Source organism: Parasteatoda tepidariorum, chromosome 8 (genome assembly GCF_982258835.1).
Source record: "Parasteatoda tepidariorum strain Cologne lab strain chromosome 8, Ptep-v5.0, whole genome shotgun sequence".
Taxonomy (NCBI): domain Eukaryota; kingdom Metazoa; phylum Arthropoda; class Arachnida; order Araneae; family Theridiidae; genus Parasteatoda; species Parasteatoda tepidariorum.
In genome coordinates, this window is record NC_141762.1 from 107,441,283 (window position 1) to 107,468,961 (window position 27,679).

Consider the following 27,679-nt stretch of genomic DNA (forward strand, 5'->3'; position numbering starts at 1 on the left):
CCAAACAAAATATAAAATTCAGAGTAATATTATAATCTATAATTATCAATGTCAATAATACTTCTAAAATTATCACATTCTATATTTATCATTTTCAATAAAGAGTGCAATTTTTTGATGTTCAAGAACTGTAATTGATAATTGTGTTTTTGATATTTATCATTATTGAAAATTATCATATACTCAATATATATTCAAATTTACTCAATATAAATCAAATATTGTTATCACAATGGTTATGAATGAATGTTTTGTTGCTCAACCCTAGTAACTAATATGATTCTTGTTGTGGTTTTGGAAATATTTGTTTAAAATTATTATTTAATTATATATTTTAATTAGCTTTTTTATTATGATTTCCTTAAAAAATATTTCCACTAAACTATATTATTTTTTTTGGCAACTTTGTAAGAAAATTTCAGAAATAATTCACAGGCTCCCTACAAACAATAATTTGTTACCTCATGGCAAACCAATCTTGTCTTTAATGTTCAAATCATTGGGAGGAATTAACAAATATCTTCTTAATAAGTGACTCAATTATATATATAATATATATTATTTAAAAAAAACTTTAATTAATAAGTTGTGTGTAAATCAACTAGCAGGTATGTATATTTTCAAATGGTAACAATTATTGATCAATTTAATTTCCCTAACATTATAGGCAGAATAAGAACTTACAGTATTGTTTTGTTCTGCGTGCATTGTTATTTGTTGAGTATAATTGAAATACATAAAAATCAAGAACATGGATCTAGAAAAGTTTAAACTTCTGGGATTTCATTTTTATGAGCCATGCTGTTTGATTAAAAAAAGTGTTAAATTTTACAGAAATATTGGGCTGTAAGTCTTTAGGCAACCAAGTGCCCAGGATTTGTAAGCCCGTAACTATAAATAATATTCTAATTAAAACTAAATTTATCTCTCCGTGGTAATACTAGTACAAAAATTATGCAAAGTAAAGTTTATTTGGTATAAATTTTGAATAGCTGAAAATATTTTTTAAAAACTGAAAATTTTCTTCTCTATCATTTTTATTTACTTCTCTACATTTTATAATAATAAGTAAAGGATTAAAGTTTGTATTTTCTTCATATTGTGGGAAAAAAGTGGCGCTTTTTGTTACAGAATTTGAAGTGAAATTAAAATTTGACTTACTGTGCTTCATCTCAAAACCGAATTTTTAATTTTAAATACTTGATAAATTTTTTATTTTTTCAGAAATTACTTAACTACATTAGATTAACTACATTAGTACTACTATTAGTACTACATTAGTACATACTACTATTAGATTAACTACACTAACTACTTAACTACATTCAGATGTTTACATCTGAACAGATTAGCAAATAAAATGTTGCTATTTATAAACTTAGAATTTTGTTGCTTTCATAAAAATTAGAGAAATTATGCTGATATTTTTCTCAACATATATTTCCTCTATATGTTTAATGTTGGAATTTTATGACTTCTCCTATACTGATTTTATTGATGTTTTATTTTTATTCAAATATTCATATTTTAGGTGGAAAATGAGGAAAACATATTAGTATTTTTAACAATAATCATAGAATTTCATAAGACCTTCAGGCCACCATGCAGCTTTGAAGTAAGAATGTGTTTTTGATATGATTTATCTTTTTCAATGAATTTGCTTTTGCATTAATATATTTCACACGTGTACAGATTCATTGAAAACTAGTTTATTAATAATCAACTTTTGTAAATTTTTGCATTACATTGAGTGGAATGTGTTTCTATAGGTTTTTAAACTCGCATTTTCATGGGGAAAAGAATATTGACTTGAGAGGATGTCATTTAATGTATCTTATAAGAGATTTTAGATTTTTCACTTGTTTGATTAATTAGTTATTTTGCACTTAAAAGTTTAAAAAGATATTAATATAGGCTTCCATTATAATGACAAATGCTTCTATGAATAATTCTTGATAAAATGGGAGAAGGAAAGAGAGGAAGGTAATGGTTCTGTGATGAATCAATTTATAAATAAAGTTTATAAGCCTATAATTTGCAATATAAATGTCAATGATCACAAGAAGTTAACTCATTTTAAATTCTCTGTGCAGAAATTTCTTGCCAAATTGTTCCTAAAGTTTTCTTGTTTTAATTTCTCAAGGTTTTTCATAGACATTGCTTAAAAGAATTTCATATTTTTTGCTTTTATTTAATGAAAAATTCTGAGGAATATTGATGAGTATTGTTTTTCCAATCCAAATTGCTATAATCCTGAAGAATTTTTTTTTTTTTAATAATAACGAGTCTTAGTCACAAATTAATTTTTTTGAATATAATAATATGCTATTTTTGCACTAAATTTAAATGAAAGTCATAATGAAAAAAATAAATATATTGTGGGGTTCTTTTTAATTTTAGTGTGACTAACTCAAAGTATTAGGGGATATGAAATATCAATGATTCCCCCACAACACAATAGGAAGAATTTATTAGTACTTTGAATTATTTATACTTTTTTTATTATTTTAAAGTCCAGTGTGAAAGAAACCTTTAAAATTTTCATGATTTATAAAGTAGAGAAAAATAAATTAAAAAGAGAATTATGGAGAAATATAGAAATTTTCTCCATTCAGTGTTTATAAGTTTCTCCATTCATTGGTAATTTGTTCTAAATAAATCTTTTTAATGTAATTAAAACCTCTTTTTTTAAATTTTTTTATTTTCATGGTTTAAATACTTTTTTTTATTCACTTATTTTATATTATTTGTTTTGGTACTCTTCACCTGCATGGCCTGTTAAACTTCAATATACCAAAACATCAAGCATCTTAAAATAAAACTTAAGTGAATCTAAAGGTTGCATGCAGTGATGAGAAAATAATGATATATTTAATAAAAAATTTTGCTATTACTAACGCCTCTTCAACTTACAACAAATAAAAAAAAAATCATGAAGACTAGTATAATCAGCATGTGACTTCAAAGCAAAGAGAAAACGTGTGAAATATTAATAATGATATGGTTGTGTTGCTTAAAAATAGGGTTCAGCAAATTTAAATCTATGTATTAAAATAAAGTAGATTTCATCATAAATTTTATCACTTGTAAATATTTTAATTCAATACAATTTTCTGTAGTATTTTTTTTAAAAAAAATTGTATATTCTATTTAATTTGTTGAAATTTTATGAAACATTTATGTGTTTTTTTTCCCTTTAAAATTTTAATTAAAAATGATTAACTGTCAATGCTTTTTTTTGTTGTGTGTTTATTTAATCAGAATTGGTTTATGACAAACTTTTTATTGAAGACGAAAAAATATGGTGTATAAATATTTAATACTCTGAATTATTCAATATGAATACAGTTTTGTGATATATAAACAAGCTCCACCTTTATTGTGAAAACATATGAAATTATAATAATTATATGATTTATTTACCATATTGTATAATTAAACATCATGATATTAATTATGATTATATTAAAAAAGGCAAAATATTTGAAAGAGCATTAATATAATGTATGATTATTATTAATATGATTCTTAATAGCATCGTGAAATCTGTTGGTCACACTATCATGTTACATACCGATTGAAAGAGGAAAATATATTCTAAATTGGAAAAAATAATTAAGCTTTTGTGATTTTCCGATTATTTTTAGATACAGATGTTTCTGCTTTATGTAAAGAATATTTACAAAAATCTGCCTAATTACTTGCATCTTATGTTTGAACCACGGCCTACTCCAAAAGTAAAAAATTTATCAGTAGCTATTTTGGAACTGTTATTGAAAGAAACATTTACCATAACACTGATTCAAATTGAGAAAAGTTAAAAAAGGGGCCCAAATTCAACTACTCAGATCAGAACTTTTTATTAGTTATTAAAATAATTATTAGTTTATATTATATGAAAATTTCAAGTCTTGAGTTTAAAAGCCTTTTTAAATACATGTAGATAAGATTATTGTATTTTTACTCTTTCATTTCCTGAGTAAGCAATAAAAATAGTTATTTGACTAAACCATTATAAAATTTAAACTATTTGTCGTAGCCTTGGTAATATTTAAAAATTAGCTTATTCACAAGTATGAAAGGGTTTCCATTCCTAAAAAAGCCTTAAATTTAAATATGGTTTTAGGAGCCCATTAAAAGGTCTGTTTTGCTTTCTAAACCTTCTTAAAGCTCATTCATATTTTAATTTTGAAGACTTCAATTGCATTTTATAATTGTTTTCATAATTATTCTTGATGCTATTGAATTTAAAAATGATATTCAAGTAAAATTAAAAAAGTTATGAAGTAACTTCATTTATAAAAGCCTTAAATTTAAATATGGTTTTAGGAGCCCATTAAAAGGTCTGTTTTTCTTTCTAAACCTTCTTAAAGCTCATTCATATTTTTGAAGACTTCAATTGCATTTTATAATTGTTTTCATAATTATTCGTGATGCTATTAAATTTAAAAATGATATTCAAGTAAAATTAAAAAAGTTGTGAAGTAACTTCATTTAAAAATTTAATGTGAGGAACGTTTTTTTCGTAATTTGATTCTAAAACGTGCTTGGAATCTTTTTTCTTGCTTAATTTATTTGAACTTCAGGTCAATTTTTAGTGGTATTTACTTTAACATCTCTTGAAAAAAAAATTCATGTATGCATGCTTTCAATCTGTATAAGCCTTCAAAGTTAAGGAAAAATTTTCTTATTATTATAATAGAGATGCACTACCTTTTGAAGTGAAGGTCCACATGCAGAGCAAATTGACCTATGAAGGGTTGCATGCCCAAGAATTTAGACAGGCATGTTAACAGCAATTATAGGTAATAATTGTTTTATAAACATCATTGCTCTCGGCACTAAATTCTTTTTATCGGGTAACCTTGTAATATATTTATGTCAAATTAAATGCCTTTAAATGTTAAAAATTAAAAACTGATTACCCAGGGAAAAAAAACAATCAGAAAATCAGAATCAATTTATGAGAAAAGAACAGATAAATAGAAATAAATTTTTAAAAAAATGGGGAAATTCATTTTTTTTTATCACATTACATAATGCAAAAGTCCATTTAAACATTAAAATTTTAACGTTCATAGAATTAAATTAAAAATAAATAAATAAATATTCTAGTTAATAAAACAAATGCAGGTTAAATTCTTTTGTTTATAGAGAGTTTGTAGGGTTAAAAATCATTCAAATTAAAACAAAACCCTTTCAGTGCAAAATAAGATTCTGCATTTAGTAGGGAATATACCCCAACTTTAAAACATTAATTTTAAATAAATTACAAGAGCAGGAGCTAGAAGAGAAAAGAAAAAGAAAACATTAATTTTTTAATTTTGATCTTAAGAATCTATTTTTTAATTATTATTAATTGGTATCAATTTAATCTATGGATTTATCAACTTAATTACATGAACTTACAGAGCTACCTATGATTGTAATCATACTAACTTGTAATTATACTATTTTAGAATAATTAGATATAGTACAAACCTTAGAAATTAAACTTTTTAAAATTTTTTATTTAAGAGTTTTAATCCATTGTTTGATGTCCTATCCCACAGTTTTGAATTACATCTGCTTATTTAGCTTTTTTTGTTGCATTTTTAATACACAGTTTTTAAGAGTAAACTTTTTCTAAATTAAGCTGAAAATATTTTAATTTTAATGATAACAATATTATAATAATATTTTAATTTTTAGGAAAATTAAAGTATTGTTTAGAAAGTCAGGCATTGTTAATCTTTCACAGTATAAATATTAAATTAAATAAATGTGAAAGATTTATATACAATTTCTTTTGACTACAGATTGCATAAAAACATACATTGTGTGGTTTTTACATTTATGATATTTTATAAAAAAAAAATTTAAACATGCAGCTGACTTAACTATCTTTAATTGCATATTCAAGCTAAAAAAAAAAAGAAGTTAAATTTAGAATTTGGAAATTTACTTTTCAAGCTAAGTTTTTATTATGCTTCAATTTGAAAGACTTACAAAAATTTAAAAATAACCTTGTTAAGTCACTGAAAAGACACTGTACTAGTGTAATATTTATTTAACTTACAGCATTACCTGTGTCCTTTTACATTGGGTTAGTTCTCTGCCTTGGAGATTTTGGAACTTGCTCTTAAATATTCTAGCTATATAATTCAAAAACCGAATATTTTTTTTATTTGCTTTAATTATGAGATAAAGAGTAGAGTTATTATATTTTTTGTAATAACAAACAATTTTCTATTGAATTAAAATATTTTAAAAATAAATTTTATTTTTTATGCAAGTATTTTCAATGGTACACAGACAGTTTTTTATTTTGTCCTTTTCAAGAAAATAAAAATTCATATGAAACTTAGAATTTGAAAATTTGATTGATGCATTTTAAACAGAAGGATCAATCAGTAAGAATGTTCCTTAGGTTTCCAAAAATCGTGATTTGTATTTTTTAAGCTTTTGACTGTTTTTCTTGTTGTTTGTTTTTCTTGATAGAATTGTTTAAAATATTGTTAAAAAAATTATTAGATTAAGAAAAATGATGTCATGTGAAAAATATGAACTGGATCATTCAAAAACTCAACTTTCAAATTATTGTTTACTTTTCAGAAACCGAAGGGACTTTAAGCAACCTCCAAAAGTTCCCTGTCCCTGAACTCACCCATCCTTTTATAAATGTCATACTTTGTTGCTTATAATGCATAATGAAGGCATAACAATTTATTGTATCAATAAAGTTTAACTGGTAGTTCTCTTAACCAAATTAATAGCATGGTTCTCCAGTTTTATGTGTGTTTAAAGAAAAATGTTAAACTGAAAATTACAAAATTACTTTCTTCTGTACTTTCTAGCATTAAAAATTGTTACTTTGTGATTTTTCTTTTTTTTTTATATTGTTCATATATTTGATTTCTTTTACAGGTTTATTTAATCCCAAGAGCTACTATGTCCTTAAAGGCACTGGCAGAGCTACCTATAATTGTTGTCTTGATGTACCAGCAATATAAAATGAGTGTTCATAAAGATGTCGAAGAATTTGTGCCATTGATAATGACAACTAATACTTTACAACCCATAGCTCAACAGAGGTAACTTAATTTTAACATTACTCAAATATTTTTTTCCATAGAAAGTTTAATATTAGTGACTGTACTTCAAAGTTGAAATAGTTTATGAAGTGATAAATGTTTTAGTAAATGTCTCTTTGTTTGCCAAATTACTCTTAGATGATAATATATCTATCTAAGATAACTAAGAAATCTCTGGAAGTATTAAAAATGTTGCACTTTAGATTCCAGAAGTTGGAAGCAGTTTTCAGTTGATAATGATCATCGTCAGTATTTACATAACTTTTGATTTATCTAGCATTGATTCTCATATTTGCTATAATAGTATTTGTTTTATTAAAATTTTCTTGTGTCTAAATGAAAACTAATTTAAATTTAGCAATGTGAAATATCACAAAAATATATAATTTTGATTAATTTCAGAACAGTCATGAAGAAATAATTTCTAATTTTATAGAAAAACTCATACATCCAATAAAGTTTCAATTAATTCACAACATGTCCTATATAAGATAACGATAAAGTATTCTCTTTGATGAAATGCATCTGAATGTGGATATGTAATTTTCTAATTCTTATTCTGTTTGGATCAAATCATCTAAACTTAGAATATAATTTTTTTTTAAATATCTTACAACCAGCTCATAATTTAATTACGAAGTAGTTAGCCTAAGAAATATTTGTCAATATCACAAAAAATTTGATATTTTGTAATCTTTTTCAAAAATAAAAGCTTGTTAATCTTTTTTTAATTAAAACAAATGTTGTATCCAAATGAAATCAGATTTATTTTATTGGTGTCAGTTTTTATTCTTATCCTTGATTGAAATTCTTATCCTTGATCCTTGATTGAAGCTGGAATGTCTTTTCTTTTTCTTAGAAAAGGTTTGCAGCAAAAATATTGCAAAGTGTGAGTAAGTTTTTTTCTAAATATCTTAAAACAATGTCATATATTCAACTAAAAAAAATAGTCTAAGGAATATTGATGATATCGTGTATAACATATTTTATTACTTTGTTACACTTATTAAAAATGAAGCTTTCTTAATTGAAACAAACATTTTACTATTGAGTTCAATGTAACTTATTAAGTTGATCAGCCCACTAGGTATACCAAGACTATAATTAACACCACTCTTGTATCATCTTTTAATATACTGACCACTTCTCTAACTAGGCCATCAAATTGGTACATTACAAATGGTCAACTTGCATGATTTTTGCTGTAAAATCTATTTTATTGATTTTGATCTTGATTGTTGTTTTATCCTTGACTCCCTTGTCATTTTAATTTTATTTTTATAATGTTTGCAGTCGAAATATAGCAGAAAATATAGAGAGAAACTTTTTAAATTAACTACTTGCATGTATGATATACCTTAAATGTCTTTCTTTTTGACTTATTTTATATTTCATACCAAATGATCAAGTCAGAGTGGTTTTATACAATAAAACTCTTCAGTATTGTTTTTTACTTATTCAATTGTATTCTGTGAAAGAATTTTATGTTCAATGACTCTGTGGGACAAAGTTAAACATTAAATTTTATATATTTAATTTGTTCTTTGGGAAAAAAGCAGACAAAATACAGAATGTTTACAGAAATTTTATTTTTTGTTTTGTTTTATTTTAGGAGCAATCCATCTCTGAACAAAGAAGTTTATGTTGACTTTATGCCTGCACAGATAAAAACATTATCTTTTGTGGCTTACCTAGTTAGAATGTATCAAGTGAGTGGGTTAATGACTAATATATTAAGAATCATTCTTTATTTTTTTTTTATAAATATTTTTTATCCTGTATTTTTAAGGAAATCCCTTTGCTGCTTAGAAGTACTATAATGTGGTATAACAATGTTGAGCACTCTACTAACAAATTTTAAATAAAGAAAAATGTGACGAAATTTTGTAATGCTTTTGTTTAAAACAATGAAAAACATTGCTTTTTCTTGTTTGAATGATTAGAATTTTCTATATTCTCAAGTTTTGAATACATATAAATAATAAATTTTTATCTGTTCTCTATGAACAAAGTTATTGGTGTTGATTGCATTTTGTGTTGAAATTGAAGGGCAAAAGTTTAAAAAATTAGGAAAAAGGGAGTCTAGAGGAATCCAAAAGAAAACTGTTAATGTACTAAGAAAAATTGTAAAATGCCTATCATTCAATGTCATGGATCCTCTATCATTCAATAAGGTAAATCTAACTTCAATTGATTTCAGAAGAACTCTTGATTTATTAAAATGAACTTTACAAAATAGAAAAGGATATTTAATGTTTTAGAAACTCTTACTATATGCTTTCAAACTATAGTGAATATTTAATTTGAAATTTCACTTATCAAATATAATATTTTAAAACCCTCCTAAGTTAAAAAATGTAGCTCATGTTAATGTCAAATGTGGGTTTTATTTTAATAAAACATACATGTAGTAATCAATTTAGTTTTTAATCAACTTAATTTAGTTTAAAATTCAACTTCGAAATGATTATTTCCTACATTTTGGTTTTTAAAATTTGCTGCTTTTTAAAATCGAGTGTTCTCAAAACGGATGTGATTTTAATAAGCAGCATGCACTGTATTTATGTTTATCTGAGTGATATTATCCTAAATTAGTTACAAATTTAATTTTAATTCAAATTTTGATAATAATTTAACCCAGCTGTGATTTTAATTTGATTATTTCTTTGTAGTATGTTGTGAATGAACATTCCTCACAGTTTGCTAAAGGAATGATAGGATTGTTGTATCTATGTCCTCAAGAAGTGGCCCACTTGTGCAAAGAATTGCTCGTAGCAGCCCGTCATATTTTAGCCACAGAGCTAAGAGATAGTAAATGCTCTTTTTTTATTACTTAAATATGTCTTGTTTTTTTTTCCTTTATTCTGAAACATGTTTTTTTTTCTCTTTATTTTTAAATAAATGACTCATTTTTTTAAAAAAATGTTTACTTTAGATACCATTTGGAAAATATTTCTGTTTAAAACGCTCTCTGTGTGTACAAGCTTTCCTTATTTTTGAGAAATTCTTTAATTTTTGTGCCATTTTTCAGAATTGTGCATATCTTACTAATTATATCTGAAAATTAATGACTCTAAGTAAAGGAAATTTGTAGAAGTGTTTGTAATAGCAGGATTTTTAAAAAAAAGAATAGCAAAATTATATTTTGAAACAGCTTTTCTCAGCCTAAAATAATTCATAATTTAAATACTATTTTTTTAAAAATAAACTATGTTATTATATATATTTCATTTGCTAAGATGGAGTAAAATACTTTTCATAACAATGAACAAACAACTAAAAAAAGATTTTACTCAATGGCATAATTGCTATTAATGTTTAAATTAAGAAATATAATGTAAAAAATGTTTCATTTTAAAAAATATCCTTGTATAGTTCTTACGATATTCCATATGTTCAATAATGTAAAAGTCTTACAAATTTTTCAACATTGATAACTATTTCTTTATATATTTATACAATGTGAATTTAGTTTTCCTCAAAGAAAGTCTTACATGTCTAATTAGAACAGTAAAAAAAAATTCATTTTCTAAGTGAGTCAAGTTAATAAACCTTAAATATCTTATAAAGAATACTAGATTAAATATGTATTATGTAATTAATAAAAAATTTAAAACTTTTTTGTTTCTTCTTTTTGCTTTTAGATTATTTTGGTTTGTGGAAGTTGGAATTCAAATATTTAATTATTAGTAGTTATAGATCAATTGCATTTACCAAAAAAAAGGGGAGGTGAATGCATTATTAACATTAATTTATTCTAGCTTTAATATTTAATTGGTTTTTAAACGTTTTCAAGAATGTTATTAGCCAACCAAAGGTTGAGCCTCTCGGATAAATATACCGAAATTTCCTTTCTACCCACTTTTCTCTTGAATAACAGGGAGAAAACTGATTTTATGATGATTTTATTATTTGCAGCTTACAATTCAAAAACAGACTAATGCTCAAAGATGCTTTGAAAATCACTAGTGTTTAGAAACAAAGATTTTTCAACACTAACAACAAGATTTTGTATTTTGCTTGAAAATTAGGGGTCTTCATGAACTGCTAGTTGCTATTTAGAGCATCTCATTTCCTTGGAGCTGAGCTTACCAAACTCACAGATTTCTCCAATTCTTAAGTTTCACTTTAAACATAATTTCAACACAATTTACTATTGTTTTAAAGAAAATCATTCTCTGAAAGAGTTTACGATGACAAATGATATTTATTTTAGAATATTGAGTCTTGTTTATCATCCTGTTTTACTGTTGAAAATATACAGTTGTTACAGTTACTTCTTAGAGTTTTTGAAAAAGATTGCTAGCCTTAATTTAACAATTTCCCATTTGTTATCTGGATTTTTTTTTTTAAATGTTTGGTTTATTGTTATAAAAATTTATATAAAACTTCAGTTTAATTTGAGAAAAACTTGAATTCAAACTAAATATTTTCATAAGTTTTTTGAAAGGCAAAAAAAAAGAGAAAAAAAACTGTATGCTCTTTCCAAAAATCTAATTTCATTTCCTCTAGTTATTTTATCAAGCACTTTTTAAATCATATATCAATTAACAGGTTTGTTTCTGCCATGTCAAGTACAGTATCTATATTTTAAATGGAGGGGAGGGGAGTTAATTTTTTTTTTTTTTAAATTTATTTTAACCATATTTTCAAGTAAAGTTAACAGTTTTCTATTTTCAGAATTTGTGCCATCCCTTGAAGAGCTTTTTGATGAAAATATATTAATTGGAACTGGATGGACATCTTATGAGTCATTAAGGTGATAGTTTTGATTCTTGTGGCATTAAATTGCATTCTTTACACCATTCCATTCTCTAACCATTCGGAAGAGTAGAATAAGAAAATTATATTGAAATTGAAAGTTTCTCGAATCTTAAAACCAATTTTTATGATTTTAATTGTGAAACTAGTAATATATTATATTAATACAATATGTTCACTTTTTCTTCCTTTATGTAAGCCTGAGAAGTTTTTAGGATTATTTATTAACATTTCTGTTTCACAAGAATTGCATCACTTAAAAAAATCATACCTTATGTCAAATTTAGATTTTTTACTAACAAGTAAATATCTTCTTTTTTTGTTGTTGTTATATTTCTGAAAGCGGGGGGCTGTGTGTTTGATTCTGGTGTCCATCCAAAAATCTAGTAAGTATAGATAGCAACTAATATGTTATGACTGAAGGTCCTTCTAATTTTGTAAAAAATTTGGAAAAGGGGGTGCCAGCTCAATCACTGATTATCCTTCACTCTACAAAATTCTGTAAAACTTTTACCAAGGCTGTTACAAAGCATTAAAAAGGTCCAAGTTTTTTGGCTATTTTTAGATTTGTGGTTAAAATGGTAATTATGATAATTTCAAATTTGACCAGAAGGCCTTTTAGGCAAACGTGTTGAATCAATAAATTCAAATAATACGTGGTTCGTAGCATTTTTAAAAAGTACTTAAAGGTACTTATTTTCGATTTTAGTTTTTAAAAGCCCTTAAAGGTGCTTTTTTCATGAGATGTTTTTAAAAAGAGCTTAATTTTCCCTTTTCGAAAATGATAATTTTTTCTTTACCATGTCGATATTATGCAAAAAAGTGGTTTTCATATTGTTCTAACGTTTTTAACAATTCATTTGACCGCAATCCATTTTGGCTTACATTCGATCCATAGCGTTTAAAAGCGCCAATCGTTTTACATGTTCAATAAAATACTTTGGATTCCACAGGTGCGTCTACTGAGCTTGGTCAGGTGAGATTATAGCCTTTGCATGTGCAACGCTGCTGCATTTTGCAAGATATTTTCAATTTTCACCCTCTGAAATCGAATCAATAAATATCTCGATATTTTTATGGTGGCTAATATAATCAGGAAAAGAGTTCTTTGTCTGAAACTAGTTATTTTATCATGATCATGTAAACTGTTTGAAAATTATTTTGCATTTTGTTAATGTATATAGTGCTAAAAAATATTTCTTGAGTGCTTAAAAAATATTTAAAAGGTGCTTATTTTTGGTTGAAAGATTAGGCTACGCACCCTGTATTATATAAGTCGATAAATTCAATTTTCCTTGTTGCCCAAAATCTATTAGATTATACAGTGCAAAACCCATTATCCGGAAATCAGTAAACCGGAAAACCAAAAAACCGGAACGAAATTCGATAAATTTTCCCATCATTTTCTTTAAAAAATCTTTTTTTCCTCATAAGATTTTAGGATTTTTCTTTCTTTTTTAAAAGATGTTTACCTTATCATTTTGGAAATAATCATTAGTATATTACTTCATCGTTTTTTCCTCTTTTTAAGATTATTTCCAAATATTATTTTTTTTTTTAGTTGGGTTTAACAATAAAAAAACGGCTTTTCGTAGCGACTCAGAAAACCGGAAAAATCAGTTATCCGGAATAGCGATGGTCCCGATCATTCCGGATAATCGGTTCCCTACTGTATAATATAGTTAGAAATTCAATAGCAAGAGGGTGATAATTAATTTTAATATAGGTTCCTAAGTTTCTAATTCTAACATATTGGTGTTTCGTTAAAAATTTAGATAAAATTAAGGTATAATCAGTTTATTTTTTATTTATTTTACTGCTGTTTGAAATGGATAAATCATAATATACAGAGATGCTAAAAATATCTACAATCTAACAGCATGAAAAAAATTACAAAAAAGTTTAATTAAAAAGATTATGTGTCTTTTTTATTCTGTTTTTGCTTTACTTAAAGTGCCAATATTTAATGAATTGTTTTATTGCTAAATGCTAATTTGTCAATTATGTTATTTTTAATTAAGTGTTCTATTATGTTTACTTGGCATCTAATTTTATAATCTTCTAAGCCTCTGCTTCAAATGTTGTATTGCAAGTTATCTGAAATAATTTTCTTTGTACAAACTTTTTTATTTTCCTATCAAATTGTTTTAAACTGAATGAGATAATTCAGTGAGACACAAAAACATCATCTGTTTCTTGTGCTGAAAAACCTTAAGAGTTCACAGTTATCCTAATATTCCAGATTGACGGGATGAAAAAAAATTTGTTCTTGTTTTTAACTTTTTGATCTAATATTCACAATTTTTTTTTGTGTATTTTCTGATTCTCCTATTTTCTACAAGCATGAACTTTAAAAGATTTGGTTTGTAGAATAAAAGGATTTTGGTTTTCAAATTTTTTATTTTATTTATTATTTTAATATAAATTGATAATGCTATTAAAATTTCAAAATTTAGTAGTTCCAACTCAGAGACTGTCTATCAACTACATATATTAAAGATATTTTATTGTGTGGTCTGTGGGCTAATAATAGCACTTAGATTTTAGTTGCTCTTTGAATTATCTAATTTTGTTTAAAATACTAATAAACTGCTTGGAAAGAGAAAAGGTTTATAGTATTGTAATTTTTGTATTGCAATGTAAGTGTTTTTCCTTTCTTTTTGCAAAATAGTGTATTTAGTATCTAAGTATCATAGTAATTTTGCCTATGCATTAATTGATTCTACTCTAACTTTATGTGAATTTTTCACAACCAACATTTAGTAACATTTAGTGAACTTTGTTTTAGTAGAGAAAAATACACCTTTTTACTTTGTCTTTTGTATTTTTCAAAATTAGTTTAACCTTGTATACTGTTCCAAAAAATATCTTGATTTTTTTTTAATTGTTTGAGTTTTTCTTTTATTCATTATGAGGCTTGGAAAATATATTCTAAATTAAAATTTCTTGTCAAATGTATTATATTTCACAGCTCTTTAATTGCCTTTACTGACTGTGGTATTACTTATTTTAATGTTAGAATCTTGTACATTTTTAGGCCTTTTGCTTATAGTACTTTAGCTGATCTTGTGCATCATATGAGACAATATTTATAGTTGAAGGTTCTGGCTAAGTCTGTAAATGTGTTCTCAAGAAATGTTCGTGATGAATCTTTAGTAACTACAATTCAAACAATGTCTTGCAAGCTTATTCTGAATTTAATTGAATGCATTAGAATATGATCTGATCAAGAAAATGTCAATGTAAGTACTTTTTTTCTTATTAATTAAAATATAAATTTTAGGCCACTGATTAAATTTATTATAATGCAAGGCAATAATGCTTTTAAATTGTGAAGAATTTTTATTGTGTGAATAATAGTTGCATTTTAATAAAATAATGAGAGTTGCTTGTGCAGTTAAATTTATTTTGTTACACCTCTTATGTCTATAAAAATATGATGTCAATAACCATGAGAATCTGGCAGCATATCAAAGCCTTATACTTTCAACCATGAAATGCATTGTATTTTTCACATTATATTCTTCTAGCTACGAATTTCAACCATTTTTATACCTTAACTATTCTTAAAGTGTATTTCAGTTCAGATTATTCCATGGTATTATAACTAGTTTATAATTCATGGTATTATAACTAGTTTTGTTGTTCTGGCAATGAAAATTGTTCTTTGCTAACTATTAAGTCTATTGTAGAAATTTTCCATGTTTTTTTTTTCTTTTGAAAATTAGTAATTTCCATAAGAATAATATTTGTAGCAACAGTAGCTCTGGTATAATATGTATGAAGCAGTAAAAAGTCATCTATGATGTTTATTATATTTTGGAAAAAATTTATGCTTTATTTATAGCCGTGAGTTGTTAATGAGGATGCTTGAAGTTTTAGTTTTAAAACTACTGCAAAGCTGCAACTGCTTGTTCTGCAGAAAAAAGCGTAAGCATACATTTACCTTCTGTTAAATTTATATAGTTGCTTATAGTGCTTGTATTCACAGTAAAGCTTGAAAATGTAATAACTCCTTGAAGAAAATAATAATATCCACTGTTTTTAACATCTTTTGACTAGTATTAATCATTTAGAGTAGGAAAAAAAACTTGAAGGATATTTTCAATTGTCTTAAAGAATACTAATTTTAATATTGTCTATATAATATATATTGTCTAATATATATTATATAAATATTGTCTTAAAGAATTTGTATCTGTTCAGTGCGGATAACTGCAAATGCATTTTAGAAATCATTCTTGTCACACATATTTATAATTGAAACACAAAGAATGAAACTTTTATGTTACTAAAAGGCATCCACTTTATTTTTTTACTTTTTAATGCAAATAAATATCTATCTATATCATTGCCAACAGACAAAGTGCAAACATAACAAACAATTTCAATGTTATACACCTACTCACCAAGCTTTTTTTTTTTTCGTTCTAGAAATGAATTTTATACATATCAATCTTTAAATTCTTGACAAATTTTTGAATTTATTTAGTAAGATTAAAAAAATAAGTGGTGTACAAATATCTATTTTCATTTATTATTTTTCCCCATAAAGAATTTTCATACATTACAATTACCTTAACCTTCGGTAAAATAATTTTTTTATAGTCACTATTAGTTAGTTAAAACTAAAGATTCTCAAAAACTGTTCCTTTTACTCCTCTCTCATCAAGTTTTGTGATTGGGAAAACTATCTCTGTTAGTACATATCTGTACTGTTTTTACTTAAAAACTCTCCTAGGGTATTTTGCATATTTTCAAAGCACAAATATGCTGTGCTATAATAAAATGGTCTAGACTTAAAATTCTAACTCTGATGAATTAGATATTTAGTAAATACTTGTCCTATATTGTGTCATAGGATTTTAAACTCATTTACTACTTGTTTAAAGTTACATTTATTAAAATAAAAATATTCTAAAAACATTGAACAATTTTTGAAGTTAATACCTGAAATTTTTGAAAACATTAAAATTTTTAATTTTGTTATATTCTTCTTAATTTTAGTTCTCAACCTTTAAAACCTCAAACCTTGGCTATTCCTGCCTCACACTCTACCATAGTTGCCTCTTCAAGTTCTTCCCTTTCAAATGTAACACCTTACGTATCTGCAGCTCAGCATATCACCACACTACATGTTAATCCACTTAGTTTTGCTCCTGGAGTCCTCCTCGGTGGAGTTAAAGTAAAGACTGAAGTTCCATTCAGGTGGTCTATTAGACCGATGAGATGAAAAAGTAAGATTTGAGAAAGCAGTCGTGTTTACGCATTTTAAGGTTTTTATCATTACTGTTACATTTACTTTTTTAAAAAAAAAATCAGAATTGCATTTTCATATAATTAATACAGTTGAACCCTGCTACGAGAACAATTGACTTGATATTTGCGACTGCGACATTGTTTTCCTCACGCTGTTGCTACACAGCCTTGATCACACAGAACAGCACCCACACACACTCGACTGCTAATTTCAAGGCGAGAGCGACCGCTCTAACAACCGTGATTTTAATACAACTCTCCTGAAGTCTGGCAAAACAGCAAGGAATCAACTATTGGTATTGGTTCATTGATTTCTATCACAGATAAAATTCTGGTGAGGAGTATTGTAGCATAGCTACCACTACAATCATTCACTAATATATATGACATGCTAACTCAATTTCATCTAGAGGTACCTTTAGATAGATGACAGTTGACATGGTCGGTAGCTTATCCCCTCACTGGATTGAGTTTTAAATGAATTATAATACAAAAATGATAACAGCCATCAATGAACTCAAGGTCAGTCTTCTAGTGTTAAAGGTCTTTGTCAGACAGAAAAAGGATTTCATGTAAACATCAGAGAATTATATAAATGTAATTTCTGAATTTATTTTAAATATTGAATCAATATTTTGGAATATCTTTTTTATTATTCATTGAAAAAATAATTATGATCAAATTAGTTAAGGTGAAGGTAATTAAGGTTCCGTTGAATATAATTACCTTCAGTAGCAAGTCAGTTTTTGCTACAATTAAATAAAATTAACCAAAAATTATGCCAAAATATTTTTTAGTTATTTAATAAATGGGGAAATTGTGTTCAAAATAATTATCCTTTATTTAACAATAAAGGAAGTACTCTTTTCCTATGTGAAAATGACCCAAATAAGGTACTGCCTGGAATGTTATTTATTCCTATTTATCTCTTAGATAGTAAAAATAAACAGAATTTAAAATGTGGTGATACTAATAACTATAAATTTTTCTAATAACAATAAATTTTTCTAAATATTAGCTTAGTCCACTTGTTTCCCTATCTGTTTTTGGTACAGTTCTTAAAGTGTATCAGAAACTCAGAGATAGTTTTTTTTTTTTTTAAATTAAATAGATATAAATTATTTTTAAGTATCACATTTTAAGGTATATAGACATATATACCTTTAAAGGTGTTTGGCATATAGCCTTTTCATGTTTTTTAGTTTCACTTAAATTTTTTTTCTTGTGTCCAGAAGTTATTAAGCTGTTAAATTTATTTATTAATTGATATTCAGAGAATATTTTAGTAAAGTAAATACAAGTGTAACTTTTCTTGGATGCCTTCTTTTTAAAGTTGAGCATAATTTTAGATTAAGATATTTAACATTTTGCATTACATCACAAATTTTTATGAATTATTTGACTTTTTGAAACAAGTGTTGATAAATTATTTGATAAGTGTTGATGAATTTTTTTCTTAATTTTCCTATTAATTTTATTATCAATACATAAAATGTATATTAAACTTTCAAATTGCATGGCAGTTTCAAAAGCAGTAATTTATTTATATCTTAATTTATTGTCATAGTTAAACTTTCTATTTTATATATATTTTCAAAAAATTATTTTTTGGGGAAATTTTAAGTTAGCTTATATTCTGTGTGATGTGAATTTAAAATCAGAAATAGTGCTTAAAAAGAGATTTTTTTTTTTTAAGTTAAATATTTTTTTCAGGTGATTTTTATGGCTTTTTTTTTAATTTTATGATTCTGTTTATCATGAAATGCATGTTATGTTTAACAGAATTGTTTCTTAATTTCTTATAATTTTTTTTTAAATTTCAAGTTGATTTTCAATATTTAAGAAACAAAATTATTCTCATTGATGAATATAAACCTTTACATGTAATTTTCTTCACATTTTTAGGCTATATTTGACTTATTTTAATGCTTTAAAAAAATAATATTAATTTTAATACTAAAGGGATATTTCAAACTGTTTTACATATTCCTCAATGTACATGCTTTATTGGAATTGCATTAAAGCATAGTTTATCAAAACTATTTAAACAAATTATTTTAAAAAAGTAGTTTTTTAATTTTTGTTAATTACACTGAAAAAAATATGGTCAGAATCATCCCTTTTTCTACATTAATACCATTAAAATTGCATGTCTCTATGATTATATCAAAATATCACTTTGATTAGTTTTTTTCCCCTTTATCTTTGCTGTTCGCTGTTGTAACTCATAAAAAATGCAGCATATAACTAGTGGCATACTTTATTAATCTTTTTGCAACTTTTTTTGTGCTATGTTGCAATGCTTCTGCAGTCACCATAGGGTGTAAGTATAAAATTTGATAGTAAGATATTCTTCTGGTAAAAATTATATAGTTTTCAAAATTATAAAAGAGTTTCTAAGGTTACATTCTTCTCAAAGAAAAAGTGAATGTTGTTCGTATTTCTACTATCATGCTATTCTCATAAAATTTGAGTTATTTCTTCTTTTAACATTATAAAAATTTCAAAAAAAAAAAAAACTGCATTATTTTTTGTGTTTTATGCTATTTTTTTACAAATTAAATACTATTTTTACCTGAATATTTGACTTTGCTATTACTATTTTTTTAATATGTGTTCCCTATCAAATTATACATTTAATTTTGTTCCTTTATTTAAATTGTTTCAGATTCAAACACTAATCCAAGTAAGCAGTACCAACATAAAGAAACTCTAGTTTTTATTAGATTGATGTATGCTCTACAATCTTTGGATATTTATGCATTAACAGTCCCTACTCCTGGACAAGTTGTTCAGCAGCGACCAATGACGTAAGCATTGTGTCAATTTGAATGCTTCTCTTATTTTAAATTAATTTTTTCCCATAAAATTTAGACCATCAATAGCTCTGCTCATAGAATAACCTCATTCTTACTTATAATCTTATCTTATTACTTATGTGCTTTTATTTATTTTTATTTTATTATTATTGTATTATTGTTATTATTATTATATTTTTTTGGTACTTTTTCATTTCGCCGGCTCAACTAAATATGATTATTTTTTTTATTTGTTTGTTTATTTATTTATTTGATTTTTTTTTTAATAGCTGTAAAATAAAAAGAAGAGAAAATTGTTTTAAAAAAACAGTGAAAGAAAAAGTATATATATATATATATATATATATATATATATATATATATATATATATATATATATATATATATATATATATATATATATATATATATATATATATATATATATATATATATATAAGTTCAAAATGAAGAATAAAACAAAGAAAAATTATAGACAAATGAAAAAAAGGGGGTGGGAAATAATAAGTAAAAAAAAACAACAAGCAATATTTTATTTAAAAAAAAAAAAAAAAAAAAGTGAAATGTTAATTAAAAAACCGGAAAAAAAGCCGGAAAAAAAAAGATATAATCTTTTCTTCAGCCCACACGATTATATCCGCAAAACAGAGTGCTTTCTGATATTGTATCAATAAAGCCAAAGCAAAATATATTAATACAATAGTGTGAGGAGCACTCAAAAAAAATTTTTTTTTTTTTTTTTTTTTTTTTATAAAATAACTACATAAAAATAGATCATAAAAAGTAAATATAACATGTAAAAACAGATAATAAAATAAAATAAAAAGAAATAATAAAATAAAAATAAAAAACATTAAAAAGGGGGGACTATAAAGCGAGTAGCAAAATCATAACAACTTACATGGACAGTTATTTTTCAAGAATGATTTAGAAATGTTTTCGCAGAAAGATTGCCAGATTACAAAATATGAAAACAAAAGATGAAAACAAAAGCGCAAACTGAGTGTAACAAAAGGGTTCTAAAGTGTCGTTCTTACTGCACTGCTGAAGTGATTTGTTATGCTGAGTTTTGATTTGTTAGTTACCAAGGATGGGCCCGAAATGGATGTGCACAAGGTAATATTATACTGGATAATTTTAAAAATTGATCATAAATAGTTTTAGAAGATAGATGTTTATTTAAGAAAAAATATAAAATAGAAAAGAGAAACATAAATTGCCTGCTTTGCAAATAATTTTAGCCGCGGATTTGCACGATATGGATATAGAAAAATTATTTAAATTATCAAAGAAAAAAATTTTTTTTAATAGATAATTTTCAACACGGATTTGCCCGAAATGGATTTGCACATGGAAAAATTAACAAAGAAAAAATTTTAGCAGATAATTTTAACCACGGATTTGCCCGAAATGGATTTGCACATGGAATTGTATAAATTAATAAGTCATAGTCAATTAATAGTCATCAATATATTGATTACTTAATTATCTTTAATTTCCAAGATTTTACTGTTTTATTGAGTGATATATACCCTGAGGAATTAATCTTACTTCGTAATCATGATGATAATATTAATTTCAATTTTTTGGATTTGGGTATTATGAAAGTTGAAAATATCTGCTTTGTTGATTTATACGATAAAAGAAATGATTTTAATTTTAATATTAATAAACTAGTTACTTGGAATTCTAATGTTTCTAGGAGCATCTATTTAAATACCACTTTTAATGAAATGAACAGAATTAAAAGAATATGTAGTAATATTTATTTATACATAATACAAATCGATAAACTCTTTCAAAATCTGATAAAAAACAATGGATACCCAACTAATGTAATAAAATTTTATATAAAATCATTGAATTAATCGTATATTTTGGTGGATATATTTTCTAAAAAATTTTTTTTGTTGTTAATTTTTATGATTTTCCCATGTGCAAATCCATTTCAGGCCAAAATTCATTGCCAAAATTATTTACTAAATAATTTCTTTGTTAATTTATGTAATTTTTCCATGTGCAAATCCATTTCGGGCAAATCCGTGGCTATAATTATGTACTAAAATTTTTTCTTTGTTAATCTTTCCATGTGCAAATCCATTTCGGGCAAATCCGTGGTTATAATTATTTACTAAAAATTCCTTTGCTAAATAATTTCCCTTGTTAATCTATACAGTTTTTCCATGTGCAAATCCATTTCGGGCAAATCCGTGGATAAATTGTTTGCTAAAAATTTCTTTATTAATTTATACAATTCCATGTGCAAATCCATTTCGGGCAAATCCGTGGTTAAAATTATCTGCTAAAATTTTTTCTTTGTTAATTTTTCCATGTGCAAATCCATTTCGGGCAAATCCGTGTTGAAAATTATCTATTAAAAAAAATTTTTTTCTTTGATAATTTAAATAATTTTTCTATATCCATATCGTGCAAATCCGCGGCTAAAATTATTTGCAAAGCAGGCAATTTATGTTTCTCTTTTCTATTTTATATTTTTTCTTAAATAAACATCTATCTTCTAAAACTATTTATGATCAATTTTTAAAATTATCCAGTATAATATTACCTTGTGCACATCCATTTCGGGCCCATCCTTGGTAACTAACAAATCAAAACTCAGCATAACAAATCACTTCAGCAGTGCAGTAAGAACGACACTTTAGAACCCTTTTGTTACACTCAGTTTGCGCTTTTGTTTTCATCTTTTGTTTTCATATTTTGTAATCTGGCAATCTTTCTGCGAAAACATTTCTAAATCATTCTTGAAAAATAACTGTCCATGTAAGTTGTTATGATTTTGCTACTCGCTTTATAGTCCCCCCTTTTTAATGTTTTTTATTTTTATTTTATTATTTCTTTTTATTTTATTTTATTATCTGTTTTTACATGTTATATTTACTTTTTATGATCTATTTTTATGTAGTTATTTTATAAAAAAAAAAAAAAAAAAAAAAAAAAAAATTTTTGAGTGCTCCTCACACTATTGTATTAATATATTTTGCTTTGGCTTTATTGATACAATATCAGAAAGCACTCTGTTTTGCGGATATAATCGTGTGGGCTGAAGAAAAGATTATATCTTTTTTTTTCCGGCTTTTTTTCCGGTTTTTTAATTAACATTTCACTTTTTTTTTTTTTCTTTTTTTTTTTTTTTTTTTAAATAAAATATTGCTTGTTGTTTTTTTTTACTTATTATTTCCCACCCCCTTTTTTTCATTTGTCTATAATTTTTCTTTGTTTTATTCTTCATTTTGAACTTATCTAATGAGTGCTGTTTACTTGCAGCTTAAGCGCAATAAATGTTACTTATTGTTTTTCTTAACTTTCTCAGTGTTTTCTTGTATTTATTTATTTATATATATATATATATATATATATATATATATATATATATATATATATATATATATATATATATATAGCATAATAAATAAAAACAAAAAAAAAACACAATGAATATTAAGAAAAACAATAAGTTTCATTTATTGTGCATAAGCTGCGAGTAAATAGAACTTATAAAATAAGTTCAAAATGTAGAGAAAACAAGGGAAAAATTACAGAACAATGAAAAAAAAGAAAAATAATAATAAAAATAAAAATAACAAAACCTGGGGGGAGAAAAGAACAAAATATTTTTAAAAAATCCGGAAAATAAAAGATTACTATTAATATATTCTATTACTATTAATAATGTCTTCATCTTTACAGTTGTCACCCCAAAACACATATTGAGGGCACTGGCTTTATCGTAAGCAAAATAATACGGCACTTGATTTTGGATTTTGCGGCAATCTCTCCGAGACTGTGTAAGCTCAGAATTAAGGGAAAGTTCTTTAATTTCAGTATTGTCTGTTCTTATGCACCAACTGAAGATAAAACAGAGGAAGAAAAGGAAATATTCTATGAAAATTTAGACAAAATTTACTACAGTTGTCCAAAATATGATGTAAAAATTATTTTGGGAGATCTAAACGCTAAAGTAGGTAGAGAAAGGGAATTTAAGTTTGTAACTGGTGGATTTAGCCTACATGATACAACCAATGATAATGGACACAAATTAATTGATTTTGCTGCTTCACATAATATGATTATAGGAAGTACATCCTTTCAGCATAAAAATATTCATAAAGCTACCTGGCATGCCCCATGTGGCACTTATGCTAATTATGTACTAATTAATCATGTAACATATTAATCATGTACTAATTGTCGCAAGGCATTACTCAGACTTGATGGACGTGAGAACTTATCGTGGGGCTAATGTGGATTCAGATCATTTCTTGGTTATTGCCGAAGTTAGATCAAGATTATTAAATGCAAAAAAGCTTAAGGGAGAGAATATGACTGTGATAAACTTAGAAATGAAAGGATAACACTTGAATATTGCGAAAAAGTAAAGAAACAGTTGAATTTAAAGAATTGTGGCGGTACTGTGGAAAATAAATGGAAAAGTATAAAAGATAGTATCTGTAAGGCTCCCAATACTCTGATTGGTAAAGTAACTAAGAAACAGGTTAAGGATTGGTATGATATTGATTGTGCTATTGCTAATGATAAAAAGAATGTTGTATATAAACATATGATACAAACACACACAAGAAATAGTGCAGAGGAGTACCATAGATGCAGAAAAGAGGTGAAGAAACTCTTTAGGCAGAAGAAAAGGGTCTTTGATGAACAATTGTTGAAAGATGTTGAACATCTGAAATCCATTAATGAATGCAGAGCATTCTATCGGAAAATTAACCGCAGTCGATTGGACTTTAAACAGACCTCTAGTCTATACAAAAACAAATTTGGTGAAATTATTACTGATAAACAAGACATTTTAAAACGATGGCATTAACATTTTAAAGAAGTTCTAAATGAAAATTATGAGGATGTTGAAATAATTGCACCTGAATTCCCAAATGACATAGAAGTTGAGGCTCCAACAATTAAGAAGATCAGGGCTGCAATTAAAAACTTAAAGAATAAGAAAGCTGCGGGACATTCAGCAGAACTACTAAAAAATTTTGAACATACATTATTGATTAATTTATTTGAACTTATTACTGGCATCTGGCTCTCTGAGATTATGCCAACTAATTGGAATATCAGCATTTTGTGCCCAATTCACAAGAAATGAGATCCTATGACCTGTGCCAACTATCGTGGCATTAGTCTTCTTTGTATAACTTATAAAATTCTATCTAGAATCTTATATCTTAGGCTGTTACCATTTATTTACTCACAAATATGAAAATATCAATGTGTATTCCGTGCTGGAAAATCAACTAAAGATCAGATATTTTGTCTCCTTCAGATTTTAAAGAAATCAATGGAATTTAACATTGATACACCTTTTATTGATTTCAAGGCTGCTTTTGATAGTATCAATAGAAACTATCTTTTTGAAACATTGAATACTTTTAAAATACCTTCAAAACTCATTAAATTGATGAGACTTACATTGAAAGATACAAAGTGTAAGATTAAATTTCTGGGGTCTCTGTCAGAAAATCGTGACACGTTTACAGGGACATCTATCTTTTTTTTATTGTTGCGCTTGACAGAGTAGTTCGTGATTCAAACATCAATACCAGTGGTCACATTTTTACTAGATCAGTACAACTACTTGCATATACTGATGATGTCGATATAATTGCTCGTTCCCTTCCTGCCCTGAAATAAGATATGAGTTTATGTATAGTTTTCTATGAATATTAGTATAGTTTATACCATTAATATTAGTATAGTTTATACCATTGTTACATTATTTTTTAACTTGAGCATGAATTATCATAATGTTATTTTTACTTTGACTTCTGTGCAGCATACTCACATCAAGCTTACATGTTTTTAAATTGTACTTTCAACCTAGTTTTTCAAATTTTTCATTCTAAAACAATGATTACAAGAACAGCCAAATATTTCTCTTTTTCATATCTATGTATTGCCTTGAGTTAAATAAACTTGAAAGCAAAAGAAATTGTGAATATTTTTTTAATATAATGCTTTTACTTTTTTAAGTTAAAAATAAACTGTTTAATCAGGGTTCGCACGGTACTTGAAGAACCTTGAAAGTCCTTGAATTTGGTTGAAAAAAATCAGCGTCCCAGAAAGTCCTTGAATTCTGCCATAGGGTATTTGAAAAGTACTTGATTTTTTAGAAATTAAAATACTACTAATTTTTCTTACAAAAAAGTAATGAAAAAAGAATATAAATTCAAAGGAAAATTATAGAAATTCTAATCATGCAATTTTTAATGCTTGAAGTGAAAAGAGGTTAAAGAAGATGCAAAACTTTTCTGTCCTAGATTTTTCAGACCAGATTGTTGTTCATATCTCTGATGTTTTAAAAGCTGAAATTTCTAGCAAATTTTCGGTTTTTTAGTCATAGTTTTGCGAATGATATATAGGGTTTAATTGATTTAGAAACATGTTTAATGTGTGTTGATTTCATTATTACGACAGGTTAATATTGTTGTCCTATTTGTTCTTTTAATTTATGTAAGAAGGATAATTAATTTTGTATCATTTACAATCAAATTTTTACATTCAGTTTTTACTGCTAATAAATAAAGTTTAGTCCTACAGGTTTCATTGATTATGAATAAACATCGTGATTCACATTAAACTGATTCTTGATTTATGGATCAGAAATTCACATAAAATGTTCTACGAATTGTGGTTTAACTAAAAGTGATTAATGAATCACATATCGAATATTACTTTAAAGTGATTTGCAAATTACTCATCAGGATTTGTATTAAGGTATTTTATAAATCACATCATGATTCACATTAAAGTTATTTATCAATCATGCCTCACGATTCTTATTCTAGTAGTTTACAAATCACGCATTGCGATTCACAAAAGAGAGATTTAAGAATTACCACCCACAATTCTCATCAAAATGATTTTAGAATCACACATATCTGTCCTATATTAAGCACCTTTCGAATCACAAATTGCAATTTGTGAAAATTAGGCATATTCACAAAATTTACATTTTATGAATATATATTTTAAAGAAAATAAAGCTTGGTAAGTCTTAGTTATCTGTAAAATATTGTTCTACAATAGATTTTATTATGTTCAAAATACATTACTGATTACTTAAGTAAGGACATAGAAAATTTGATATTAAAATTGAAACAGATATGTTAAATAGATATATTTTGATAATTTATCTAATTATATACATTTCCTGTAACCTAAAATTTGATCTAACATATTAAAAAAAGTATTTATATTTTAAAAACCGTGCAATTACACAAACTTCATCAATTATTTACTATGCTTGTTTAATGTAATATGCATTACTCATTCATTCAGTTTCATTAATTCTAATTCATTTGTCATGAAAAGTTTCACTGATGCTGGCTTTAAATGTTGGCTAATATCCTGTGTCAATTGGAGTTTTTTTTTTTTTTTTTTTTTTTTTTGGTCAATTGGAATTTTTTAAAGTAATTTGAAACAGCAATGTAGCTATCAACCATTTGTATTATTAGCTGATAAATTTAATAAATAATTTTTTGTTGTTGTCAAATAAGCATTATGATTTAAAAATATACAATTTCTGCTTCTACGTAATTGTAAAATCTGGTTGACATGTACTTTAGCGTATAACAATAATATCGAATAAGTCCTTGAAAAATTTGATTTTAGGTCCTTGAATTTTTTTTTAAAAGATTGAGTGGGAACCCTGTCAAGTATCAATCCGAGGCTTTTCAAAATATAAGACTTTGCATTAGCTAAAAAAAATGACAACTGCTTTAATCA

At 25.6% G+C, this 27,679-nt stretch overlaps 1 protein-coding gene across 5 annotated transcripts in view; it reads left to right on the forward strand.

Annotated features, from left to right (window-relative positions):
- Nucleotides 1-27,679, forward strand: part of LOC147806657 (transcription-associated protein 1-like) — a 59,776-nt gene that overhangs the window by 25,803 nt on the left and 6,294 nt on the right. For all 5 annotated transcript variants that reach the window (XM_087149241.1, XM_087149242.1, XM_087149243.1 and 2 more), the window contains 9 exons: nucleotides 1,532-1,615; nucleotides 6,907-7,073; nucleotides 8,686-8,782; nucleotides 9,746-9,884; nucleotides 11,754-11,832; nucleotides 14,872-15,076; nucleotides 15,682-15,764; nucleotides 16,842-17,071; nucleotides 19,762-19,903. In XM_087149241.1, the coding sequence (XP_087005367.1) occupies nucleotides 1,532-1,615; nucleotides 6,907-7,073; nucleotides 8,686-8,782; nucleotides 9,746-9,884; nucleotides 11,754-11,832; nucleotides 14,872-14,929 (624 nt within the window). In that variant the 3' untranslated portion in view covers nucleotides 14,930-15,076; nucleotides 15,682-15,764; nucleotides 16,842-17,071; nucleotides 19,762-19,903. The remainder of the gene's footprint in view (nucleotides 1-1,531; nucleotides 1,616-6,906; nucleotides 7,074-8,685; nucleotides 8,783-9,745; nucleotides 9,885-11,753; nucleotides 11,833-14,871; nucleotides 15,077-15,681; nucleotides 15,765-16,841; nucleotides 17,072-19,761; nucleotides 19,904-27,679) is intronic.